Source organism: Quercus lobata, chromosome 2 (assembly GCF_001633185.2).
Source record: "Quercus lobata isolate SW786 chromosome 2, ValleyOak3.0 Primary Assembly, whole genome shotgun sequence".
Lineage (NCBI taxonomy): Eukaryota > Viridiplantae > Streptophyta > Magnoliopsida > Fagales > Fagaceae > Quercus > Quercus lobata.
Genome location: NC_044905.1, coordinates 77,250,295 through 77,262,596, shown reverse-complemented (window position 1 = coordinate 77,262,596; position 12,302 = coordinate 77,250,295). Strand labels below are relative to the sequence as shown.

At 35.3% G+C, this 12,302-nt stretch overlaps 2 protein-coding genes across 3 annotated transcripts; one reads left to right on the top strand and one right to left on the bottom strand.

Annotated features, from left to right (window-relative positions):
- Positions 1–765: 765 nt before the first annotated feature.
- Positions 766–1,188, top strand: LOC115971267. Its single transcript, XM_031091079.1, has one exon. It carries the CDS (start codon positions 766–768, stop codon positions 1,186–1,188), a length of 423 nt encoding a protein of 140 aa, XP_030946939.1.
- Positions 1,189–3,277: 2,089 nt separating this feature from the next.
- Positions 3,278–7,651, bottom strand: LOC115976701 (WAT1-related protein At5g40230-like). Of its 2 annotated transcripts, none has more exons than XM_031098156.1 (8): positions 7,392–7,651; positions 7,018–7,086; positions 6,390–6,503; positions 4,709–4,946; positions 4,271–4,429; positions 4,042–4,190; positions 3,744–3,871; positions 3,278–3,536 (listed from the first exon to the last, which is right to left on the bottom strand). In XM_031098156.1, exons 1-7 carry the CDS (start codon positions 7,580–7,582, stop codon positions 3,754–3,756), a joined length of 1,038 nt encoding a protein of 345 aa, XP_030954016.1. In that variant the 5' UTR covers positions 7,583–7,651; the 3' UTR covers positions 3,278–3,536; positions 3,744–3,753. The 2 variants fall into 2 exon arrangements, with proteins under 2 accessions (XP_030954016.1, XP_030954015.1); XM_031098155.1 differs by having other exon boundaries at positions 7,018–7,089; positions 7,392–7,650.
- Between the last annotated feature and the right edge of the window lie 4,651 nt (positions 7,652–12,302).

The following is a 12,302-nucleotide window of genomic DNA, read 5'->3' as shown; positions in this document are numbered from 1 at the left end:
TGGAAATCTGCAGAAAAAAACATTATGTCTGAGTTTCAATCGATCGAGCCTAAGCTTCGATCGATCGAGCCTGGCCGAAATGCATAAATCTTTTCTGCATTAGCTCGATTCCAACTTTACATAAATGCACAACTTTGAGCAAGACTAAAACACTTCTAAACACATTGTTTTGATCATGGTTTGCCAACATTACACATTAGAGTTCTAAATATATAAATACCTAAGTCTTTAGAATCTAACACTTTTTTTAAAATTTGGTTATTTAATTTGAATTTTAAAATGTGAGTAATTTATAATCTAAGAGAACAAATATTCATTACTAACGTATAGTTTAAAAGAACAAATATTCAAAATTGGGAAGCTACTAATCAATTCTTTAACCCAAGTGATGGAAACTCTAGATGTTTAACCCCTTAAAAGAGCTCAAAGATATAAAACTAAGTAAATAAAAATTGGTTCCTTATAACGTGATACTGGATTACAAATTGTTTAACTGTGTCCATAGAAAAATAGATTATTAGAAATTTCAGTTCATAAGATTTAATGCATTTTGAGTTCAAGTAAGCACAACTAACTTGGCCCCCCCGGGGCTGCTCTACCGACCTTCATACAATACGTGCTAAGGCTTCAACCTTTCTCCATGATTTCTCTTCAGCTCAGTTTCCTCGTCAGGTTCAGCGCTCGGTCTCTGGCAGCAGTAGTAGGTGGATTCCTCCTAATCCTTCGACGTATAAGGTGAATTTTGATGGGGCGATTTTTAAGGAAATGGGTGCTGCTGGATTGGGCATGGTTATCCATGATTCTGCAGGTTCGGTCATCGGTGCCTTGGCTGAAAGAATTCCTCTGTCTTGTTCAGTTGCCACGGTGGAAGCCTTAGCGTGTAGAAGAGCAATCTTATTCGCAAAGGAGATGTCCATTTTTGCAGCCTCTGTTGAAGGGGATGCTGAGATTGTTATCATGGCCCTTAAGGATGGAATGACCAGCAACTCCGAGTTTGGCCATATCATCCAGGATTCCCTTGTATTAGCTAATGACCTTAGTTTTTGTGTTTTCTCTCATGTAAAAAGATTAGGCAACTCTGTTGCCCACTACCTTGCCAGAAAAGCCAAATCTGGTAATGAGCTGCAGGTGTGGATTGAGTCCACACCTGATGACATAGCTCCTCTTGTGTACCGTGACTCTCTGTAGTCCTTTCTCTTTATTAATAAAGTTGTGACCCTTGGGTCTGGATTCTCAAAAAAAAAAAAAAAAAACTTGGCCCCCCCGGAAAAATTTCTCTGCTTCGCCACTGTTTTTGGATTTTCTTCCTTTTATGCTGCTTCAGAGTTCAGACGTAACCTTGGCAACTGATTGTACTTCATGCTTTATCTCTTAGTGGTTCTCTATTCTTCTTTATGGGAATTGCTTTGCAAAAGAGGGATTCTTTATGATATTCGTTATATAGTTTCCTTTAGTAAATATGGAACAGGTGCTCAATGGTTCCATTAGTATTGTTTATGAGGACTTATATAGTTTCCTTTAGTAAATATGGAACAGGTGCTCAATGGTTCCATTAGTATTGTTTATGAGGACATAGTCTGTGAGGAAGAATTGTCTAATGTGCTGTCACTTAGTGTTCAGCAGAGAGGATCTGGAATCACTTGAAATAGCACAACCTTTTCTTTGTTTGTTTTTAACAGTTAATGTGTTCCTCATTTTACTGTTATTTTCTAAAGTATCCATATCCTTAATCTAAACCATTAGAGATGTGGATTCCATTTTAAATTTTATTTTCCCCAATGACATTAGCAAAATAATACTATGTTTTACCAAGAGTCCTTCTCTATAATAAGTGGCTTGAACTTTATCAACGCCAAATGTGTGACATGACCATTAGTTTTCCTTCTTTTTTAACGGCTTCCGACATTATATTTTTTAGATTCGTGAAACAAATTTCAGGCAAGACTGGCATTCAATCTTTGACACTTGCTGAATTCTCTCTCACCCTATTTCACACAGACACGCATATATGTTTCTGTAGGTTACTGGTTTGAAGTTTGAACGTTTAACTTGTCAAGAATTGGAAGACCCTAGCTGCATGTTGGAGAGCTTCAATGATGAATGATGACTGTAAGAAGTTTCATCTTGGATATAAAAAGCATGTCCTCTGTCTCTCCTTTTCTCTCTATTCTTGCCCACAAGCAGGGAAGTGATGGTAAATAACCACTTATGCTCTCATGTAAATCGGACAAATGCAATTTTGGTTTCTTTACTAAGCATGACTTATCTGCAAACAAATCTGGAAATCATTCAGGGGGAGTTACAACCACCAGCAGCAAGAACATATATCAAGTTCAACGGTTCAACCAATGATTTGCCAATGATGCTGACAAAGGAACCAAGGCAACTTTGCTCTGTTTAGTGCTATCTTTTGTGTGTGTGTGTGTGTGTGTGTGTTTTTTTTTTTTTTTTTTTTTTTTTAGAAGATCTTTTGTGTGTTCTAGTTGGCCACTAACTATAATCTGAAATATTGGCTCAATGTGATTATATAGGAGTACTATGGGCCATTCCAGGTGCTTCAAAGAGTAGGCTAAGTGGCTTATAAGTTGGACTTACCATCTCATTCTGAGCTTCATCCAGTTTTTTTATATGTCCTGCTTGAAGCCGAAATTGGGAACTCATGTGATTCCTTTATCTTCCCTGCCTCATGTTGATACAGAAGGTGTCATTTTTTTCTGAGCCTAAAGCTGAGGAGGATGAAGAAAATTCATAACAAAGTCATCTCTTAAGTCATGGTTCATTGGCAAGGTACCCCTGTAGAAGATGCCACTTGGGAGATCTTGCATGCTCTTCAAGAGCATTACCCTCAACTTGTGGGCGAAGTTTCTCTTAAGGGGAGGGTTATGTCATGTAGCTAGCTAGAAATGCTGAAAGAGTTGCGGGTGAGCTGTAAAGTGATAAGATGCTAGAGATAGAGTGTGACGGTTAGTTGTCAGTCTGTTGAGTTAGTTATACTAGTAGTTGAGTCGTGGTTGAGTTGTATTGGTTCTCATTGGCTAATGTCATTGCAAGAATTTCCTATCAATACTTGTAATTGATACATTGACTGACATATCTGAAATGCAATGCAAATTCCTTTATCATTCTCCTTCTTTGTTATATTGACTGTTGAGTGACAGCATTTATCGGATGGAATGATCAGTAATGATGCTGTGATAAGCTGTCAAGTGATAAAGATGTTAGTGATACGGTGTGACAGTTAATTAGTTAGTTGTTACTTTTTAGTCACTTGAGCTAGTTATACCCGTAGTTGAGTTGTGGTTAAGTTGTATTGGTTCTCATTGGCTAATGCCATTGTCAGAATGACCTGTAAATACTTGTAATTGACCCATTGACATACATGAAATGTAATTCAGATTCCTTTCCCATTCTCAATTCTCTTCTTCTATTCTCTCTACTTCTTGGATGGTGACAACTTCGAACCAGTCAATCACTCTCCCCTGTTCTTCAATAACCTTGCTCCCCAAACACTACACACTCATTTCTTCATCAGCAACCTAAGAAGCTCATTTCAAAAACAAAACAAAACAAATGATTAATTGCTGATTGTAGGTAGTCAGATATCAACCCACATCTTTAGCCCTTCCAAGCTGCACTTTTACTGTAAAAGCGAAAATACCATTGAGGTATTGGATTGCAAGCAGCTCAGTGCTATTCAATCTTTAATCAGCTGGTATTCATCTGCAAATATCTATTCTACGTACCTTCAAATTTCTAGCTATTCAACAAAGGGGTCTTATCATCAGTCGAAGATCCCAAGCTCAATTCCTCTTTAGCTTTTGCCCATATGACAGCATAAAATCCAATTGATAATATTATTGATCCAATGAGGCTGCAACATTAGGAAGAAAAGAAAAAATTCCAATGAACTGTGAAAATTAGCTGATCCTTTCTTTTTGATAGAGTACTCTAATTGGCATTTTAGTCTAGAGGAGAAGGTAATTTGTGTTTCTATATACATGCGTAAATGTGCATTTTGATGAGAAAGAGAGATTTATATACCTCCCAAGATAGAGAGCATCACCAAGGAATATGACACCCATAGCAGCTGCAATGACTATTGACAATGGCTTAAAGATTGAAACATACACAGGCCCCTTCAAGTGCAAGGCCCATGCGAGAACAACACTGATGGATGAACCAAAGAAACCCTGATTGGGGAGAATGAAAGTTAGATATTATCAATAACTTGTTCTATCATTTGGTATTGTCCACGTTTCTTGGTTCTTACCGAGTATATAATGGTGACCAATGCTACATCAGGCCTTAGCGTCCAAGCACGTAAGTTTCCTTCTGCCATTAAACATACTGGTGCAGATATAATTGTTCCACACAGGGCATATAAGAAGACCACAACTATCTCTGCTGGATATATTTTCATTACTTGGGTCTATAAAAAATGCAGAGAATTCAATTTTAGCTTCTCTAAAGTCTGTCTCATAACATCATGAGACAAGAAAAGTATTACTCACATTCATGCTATATATCGAAAGGACTAATCAAGTTACAATCAGGGCTACTCATAATCATTTATATAAGCCAAGCCAAGACCTACCCAATAAACACCCAATGTGGGACTTGGTACATGCCTGCACATAACACAGTCATACAATCCAATCCAATTTAATCAAATTCATACTTTGAAGTATCACCTATCACATAAAAGTACCTGAACAATGCTCCAGCCTGAAAACAGAAGGTACTCAACAGCAAGTAAAAGGCCACCTATCACCCATTTTGTTTCTGATGTGCCTCGCGGAGAATGAAGTGAAAGAGATAGTGATTGAGATGGAGATATGATTGTAGGGCCCTTGTAGAAAAGCACTACGAATGCTCCTGATATTGATACTAATGTGCCAATGATTTTAGCCTGAGTGATTGAGCTTCTCAAGGCTAGATTTTCCATTCTTTTGAAGAACCAATAAAAATAGAGGAAAGGAAGAAAATTAGTGATAGTAATCAACAATAAATGCGTTCATGACACTCACTGATTAAAGCAATATGCGTAATCATTGTACTACGGTTATACATGCTTGTATCTATCTATAAGGAAGAGGTGGGTTTAAGAAGTTTAAATTTTATCACAAAGCAGAAATGTATAAATAAAGGCTCAATAATACATCAGGTAAGGCAATGAGCGCATGACCTCTTTCTCTCTCTTTATATATTAGACCTTCTCCACTTTGTAATTCTTTGTACCATATCTGATATGTAATCAATCACTCTACCTCTCGTTTAAAAAATTAAAAATTCGCATGTTCAAAGGCGTTAAATCTAGAGTTTCTGTCATCAACTTACATTGCAAAATTCTTGGTGAGGAAAGATTTTATGCTCGAGAAGCAACTGCAACTTTCTTGAATATCTCATCTCAGGGGCTTCTGCCTAAGGGCCTGAGATGCTTTGTATATTTTGGCAACCTGTTCTATGTTTGGGTTTTCTTTTGTTTTGTTTTGTTTATTTATGTAATAGACTAGTTTATTATCTTATGTAATAAACAAAAACCACGATATTGCTGTGATCATTATTTTATGAACTAATTGAGTTCCTCACAACAAAAGTCACTTCACAAAAAGAATAAACAAATGCATAAAAAAAGGGGCAAATAGTATCACTCCTAATCGCTTTCGGGCAAGCAGACTATATTAATTAAGATCATCATTAAAATAATGATTTAACAATTTTTTTTCCTTTTTTTTTTTCTTTGTTGTTCCTAAATTAATGAGTGCATTTTAGTAGGTAGAGATGACTGGTAGATTATAAGTGTGTAAACGACTCTATATGTATCGAGGACTTCAACCACTTGAAAAGAAGCAAACTATTAGTGGTAGTACACAATACTTTGCAAAAATATGTTATTTAATTTTTTTTAAATTTAGGGGCAAATATCATCACTCCTAATCGCTTTCGGGCAAGCAAGCTATATTAATTAAGATCATCATTAAAATAATGATTTAACAAATTTTTTTCCTTTTTTTTTCTTTGTTGTTCCTAAATTAATGAGTGCATTTTAGTAGGTAGGGAGGATGAATGGTAGATTATAAGTGTGTAAACGACTCTATATTTATCAAGGAATTCAACCACTTTAAAAGAAACAAACTATTAGTGGTAGTACACAATACTTTGCAAAAATATATTATTTAATTTTTTTTTAATTTAGGGTCACAATTGCAACATGTTTTAGGGACCATCAAAACTTAAAAGCCTTGTAACTCAATTAGCAATTCCTTAGATTTCTAATGGAAACGTTCATGGTTCAAATCCCTCCTCCTTAACTATTGAATTATAAATAAAAAAAATTAGGTACAAAAATAACTTGAGTGAAGTTGCTGATCAGAATGAAGAAGAAAGACCTGAAAATAACAGCAAGTATGTAGGTAAAAGCCGGTGAGAGATTGCTGATGGCTGAAGCAAGAGTCGGTGAACTGTATTCTATTCCTTTATAGCCACACAACTGAGCTAAAAACCTGTATATCCTCGCAAACATAAAAAATATAAGCATAAGACCAAAATACACATTTCAGACACATATTTTGGAGTTATGCATGTGTTACTACTATTTGGGCAATTGAGTCATTTAAAATAAAATCTCATATTTCCATGGGTGGCAATTTAGTCATTGCAACCATTTGATGGGTAATCACATTATCTTTACACTGTAATAATCTAACATTCCCGTAAATTATGAACAGCCAACATATCCCACATTTCTTGGAAGTTGGAAGCTAGTATGATTTGGTTACATCAAGGGAACCAAATGCACTCAAAAAAATAAGTGGATTTCAGTTAGCTCAACTCATAAAATCTTCATTGAACAAAAGATTTAGGGTTCGAACCTTTTCTACACCATGAACCAATTAGTATTTTAGCATAATGATAAAGATTAATCATCATAGAGCAGATTACATAGATTGAAATTCTATCGTATCTATCAAATCTAAAATCAAATTGCCAAAGCTTTTCTGTGTAATACATTCTTACCCAATCAGTACAAGTAGTAAAATTCTATTGATGAGAGGCCACTTGATTGTAGGAAGCCCGGCTGTTCTACTTCTACATGTATGAAGTAGCATTTTTGTTAATATTCCATCAAATATTCTATAACTAAATACATTGTCAAAATCTGGAAAATGATTCTTTCCAAACTTTGAGGTTTAAATGAAATAATTCAGTCATATAATTTTAAATGAATTTTTTTTTTTTTGGAAAAAAAAAAAAAAAAAAAAAAAAAAAAAAAAAAAAACTTTGAGGTTTACATAAAATATTTTGAAAGTTTAAGATTGAAATAAGTTTGAAAATATAATTTATCGAGTATTGTTTCACTAATATATAGAAATGGAAATCAAGAGACATACCCACGAAAGATGAAGGCCAAAGGGAGGAGAACAAGGGTAGAAATGGCAGAGGAGTAGAGAATAAAGACATAGAAGCTCAGTCCTTTCAAAGTGGACGCTTTGTATAAGATGTTTAAGCCAACGTTTATGCACTCTGTTGCAACCATGGCTGTAAATGGAAGAGCACCCTTGTAACAATTTCTCCATGCCATTTCTCTCTCCCTCTCTCAGCCTAATGATTTCTATCGTAATAACTTTGCATCCCTCAGTGGTTATTTTATGATGTCATTCTCCTCGTGCAAATTATTGGTTTTGCTTTCAATGAATAGTTATATGCTGACGTTATTAGTTTTTGTTTTCTATTGGTGGAGGGTATGATTGATTGGTTGGTGGACTTGAGTAATGATACCTAAAATTTGGTGTATTTAATAACACTGAATTCTATGAATATGGGTTTTGCTAAGTATAATTCGTATCCCACACTGTTGTTTATCGGGTGGATCTTGAGTTTATAAATTATTATAAAGATTCCAATAGCAACTTGATTGGTCCTTTTGGGGTATAAGGGCAAGCCTAATATTGACGATCAATAATGTTAGAATATATGTGAATCATATTAGGAATATATGTCAATATAGAATTAGCTGATCTTTTAACAAAACGTATTTTACTTGTAAATGAGTAGATTTAGGATGTGTTTAATACTTTAAGGAATAAGGTTTTAAGTCCAAGTGTTAAAACCATGCAAATTTGTCCAAGAATCAAGTGAAAAAATGCTTGATTTTAAACCTCGACAAATAAAATCTATCGAGATTTAAAAGGCTGTGTAAGCTCGATGCTTAACAGCTGCTCGATAGATTAGCTATCTATCAAGATTTACAAAAATCAGTTTTTCAGATCTGATTTCACACAAATCCGTGTATACATGTTTATGTTTTTTTTTTTTCTTACAACCCTAAACATTTATAAGGATTATCTTAAGGGCCGTCATAGCTGATGAAACTGAATGCAAAAATTTTTCACAAGCATATTATGATCGAAGACATATGCCTTAATTCATCTTTCTCTTCAAGAAGTTGCTACGTTTGTACGCCATGGGGTTTTGTAACTAAGGAGGTTCGTGATCTTCATTGTGTTGATAAACTGAAGAACTTTGCAGTCAACATCCTTCTCAAGTTGGTGGTTGGTCACGTACTTGAATCTGTGCATCAATTAGTTAGTTATATACTAGGAGTCGTGCATTGAAAGGAGAGATTGTCACTACAGAACAAGTCCAATTAGGTATTGGGATAAGGGTTCGACTGTAGGTTGGTATTAATTCTGGGATTCTTTTTACTTGTAATCGCTTGTTTTGATAATAGTGGATTATCAGGAGTAGTGACCTTAAATTCAACAGGTGGGGTTTTGCCTCAATAGTTTTCCCCATTCGTAAACAAATCACCTATGTCAAATTTATTTTCTGTTGCATTTAGTTATTTAGTGATTTATTTGTGCTACCACACGTATTGCATGTTAATTGACTTAATTAATTCACTTAACTAATTAATTGGTTAATTCATCACAAGGGGTCAATACATTCTTGGCCTATCAAGTGGTATCAAAGTAGGCACACTCTGATTATGGTTAATCATTGTTATGTGATCTATTGACCCCTGTTGTTATGGATAGAGGACAATCATTGATTATACTTCCTTTATTTGATGGCACTAACTATGCATACTGGAAAGTACGCATGAGAGCTTTCTTACAATCATTAGATGAAAAAGTGTGGCAAGCTGTAGAGATAGGCTGGACCAAGCCTAAGGAAGCGCCGGCTAATTGTGATGATGCAAAGATCAAAGCGACTAACTTCAACAGCAGGGTATTGAATACCTTATTCAGTGCAGTCACGAATGAGGAGTTCAAGAAGATATCTTTCATTGAAATTGCAAAGGAAGCATAGACCATCTTCCAGACAATCTATAAAGGAACTAAGGCTGTCAAGGATTCAAAATTTCAAAGGCTTACTACAAGCTTTAAAAATATCAAGATGGAGGAGGATGAGTCATTCGATGAGTTCTATGCCAAGCTCAAGGACATAGTGAATTCAGCCTTTAATCTTGGAGAAACCATTTTAGAACCCAAGATTGTTAGAAAGGTGCTTAGATCTCTACCTAAAAGATTTTATGCCTAGATCACCGCAATTGAGGAATTAAAGAATATTGACAAAATTCTTTTGACAGAGCTAGTTGGCAATCTGCAGACCTATGAGTTGGGTTTGACAAGGATCGGGAAATCAAGCAAGAGCATGGCACTGAAGGCCAAAAGTAGTGATACTGATGAGTCTTCTGATGATGAAGATTTTAAGATGAAATCCTATATCACAAGGCAATTCATAAAGAATGCCAATACAAGAGGATTTGATAATGACCGCAAGTAGTCCAGTTCAAGAACCAAGACTGAGGAAAGAAGGATGCTAAGGAAGGCGGTCAGTACATTGTTCCCTTTGGACCTAAGTGTTTCGGATGTCAAGGTTTTAGACACATGAAACAAGAGTACCCAACGTATCTCAAGACCATCGGGAAAAGTAAGGCCTTTACTGCTACCTTGAGTGACAATGAGCCTGAGGATGATTTGAATAATAAGGATGATGGAATCCTAAATGCCTTCACTACCACTATGAATCCTACTGATGGGATTGATAAAGAAGTGGATGAAGAAGAGGACTTGAGGGAGTCTAAGTTTGAGAAAATGGATGAACAGGATGACATCCACACAACCTATGCAAAATTGTATAAGGTCTCGGAAAAGCATGATAAATTGTATAGGTTGGCCACCAAGAAGCTCAGTGATGTGGAGCTTGAACGAGAAGAAATCTCCACAAAGTTTAATGAAACTAATCAGACTATTGGAGCACTACGATTTGAAAACAATATCTTGGCTAAGAAGACCAAGAAGCTTAAGGCAAAGCTATTCCAAGTCAGAGCTCAGTTGGAAAGGACTTCAAATGTAAAGCTCGACAAGATGCTTAACTTCCAGAAATCTGCTTCTGATCAAACCGATTTAAGGTATGATTTCTCTTCTCCTAATATTGCTTCTACTAGTACTACTATTTTTGTTTTACCTGCTAATAATGTTGAATCTGAGAACAATGATGTGAAAACTGTTTTAGTTAGTGAGAACATAGATAAGGATAAATCTATCTTAGGAGCACCCTCTAAGCTTGATAAGAAAGAGATCAAAAAACCTAGGGCTAGGAAGGGAAATACTCAAAAATCTAAACAGAAGAAGCAACATCTCTGTCATCACTGTGGAGCAACTGGACATACTCGACCTAATTGCTATAAGTGATTAGCCACTCAACAGAGCAACAGTATGATCTCATCTGGAAACTAGAATCAATTTCCATCCTCTTTTGCTCCTCTTGGAGATCTACTTAAAGTCCTCATGTTCCTTTTGAACTTGAATGGTCTCAATTCTTCCCCCTCACGGCTAGATCCAAGATTTGCCAAACGAAAAGGTTCTTCCAATGTGTGGAAGAAAAAAGGCTCTAAGTGATTTAGTCACTTTTTTTTTCTTCTCTCTCTCCCTTTCTTGTTTTTGAGTATGCATTACTTGTGTGTTTTGCTTTCTTGTTTTGAGTTGGTCTAGTTTTATGCCTTATTTTGTTTAACATGTTTTTGCTTGTTTATTTTCAATTTTGCTTTATTTTGTTTTACATTAAAAAAAATAAAAAATCAGAAAAATACAAAAATAATGTGTTTTTTGTGTACATTGATATTTGTGTACCTTGGATGGCCATTGAAACGAAGTTTTCTAAACTTTGTGTCTTTTGTAACTTAGATGAGTATCTCTATGCACAACTAAGTAAGTAAGCATTGTGGCTCATGTTTATGATGAATAAGATTAAGTAATCTCTTATACTTAACACTCATATCACTGTTTTTTACAGAAATGACTAGAAAATTTTAAGAGAAAGGCATAAATAACCATCTCAACACTGTTGCCCTCCAATCATAAAACGACATATGTATGCTTCGGCATAGTAAAAGTGCAATGTTAAGAGCTTAACATAATTGGGTATTTCTTTTCTCTCTCTTACATGCTCATGCATGGTTTGCTTAAAAGAAAAATATGCAAAAAAAAAAAAAAATACATGCAAAAAGAATCAAAATGCTTTATACATGATTGCAAGCGTATCCTTTAATAGATGTGGGAATTATAGGATATATCTCGAAAGTGATAGTCTCCATCAAGTACTTATGATTGTGTGTGAGTTAAAGTGATTTTCACATATCACAAATCATCATAACATGTAGACACATGCAATCTTGCAATGTTTTTCACACACAACACACAATATTCTTTACAACTCTTGATACATGTGCAGGTACAATGTAATTTGGCCATCACAAGGAATACATGTGTTAATGTATGCTCACTAAACTGTCTTAACTTGTTTTTGGAATATTAAATTGGTTAGACTTGTTTAGTGTGTGTGTGTGTGTGTGTATGTGTTTTGGATCTAAATGCTTGACATTTCTCTTATTGAGAGATGATTTTAAGAGTTTAAAATGTTGTTTGGATCTTTGTTTAAGTAGCATGCTTAATTGCATTCATATCTGTCGTTTTCTCTTCTTGAAAATTTTTTTTTTAGCAATCTCAACAGCTTCTCGATACCTCTCGACAGTTAGGCTATCTATCGAGCCTCTTGATCTTCCTTTCTCAATAGTTGTTATCATAATTTCTTGTTTTCAAAGTTTTTGAGAATTTGTCTTGATAACTACTCGACAACTTCTCCATCCATCGAGAAAGTTTCTGTATGCTCGATAGATTCTCAATAGCTTCTTAATCCATCGAGGTCACTTTGCTGTGGACACCTTTCAATAGCTCCTTGATAGCTACATCTGGCAAGATTTAAACCTCGACACCTCTCAACACCTCTCGATCCAT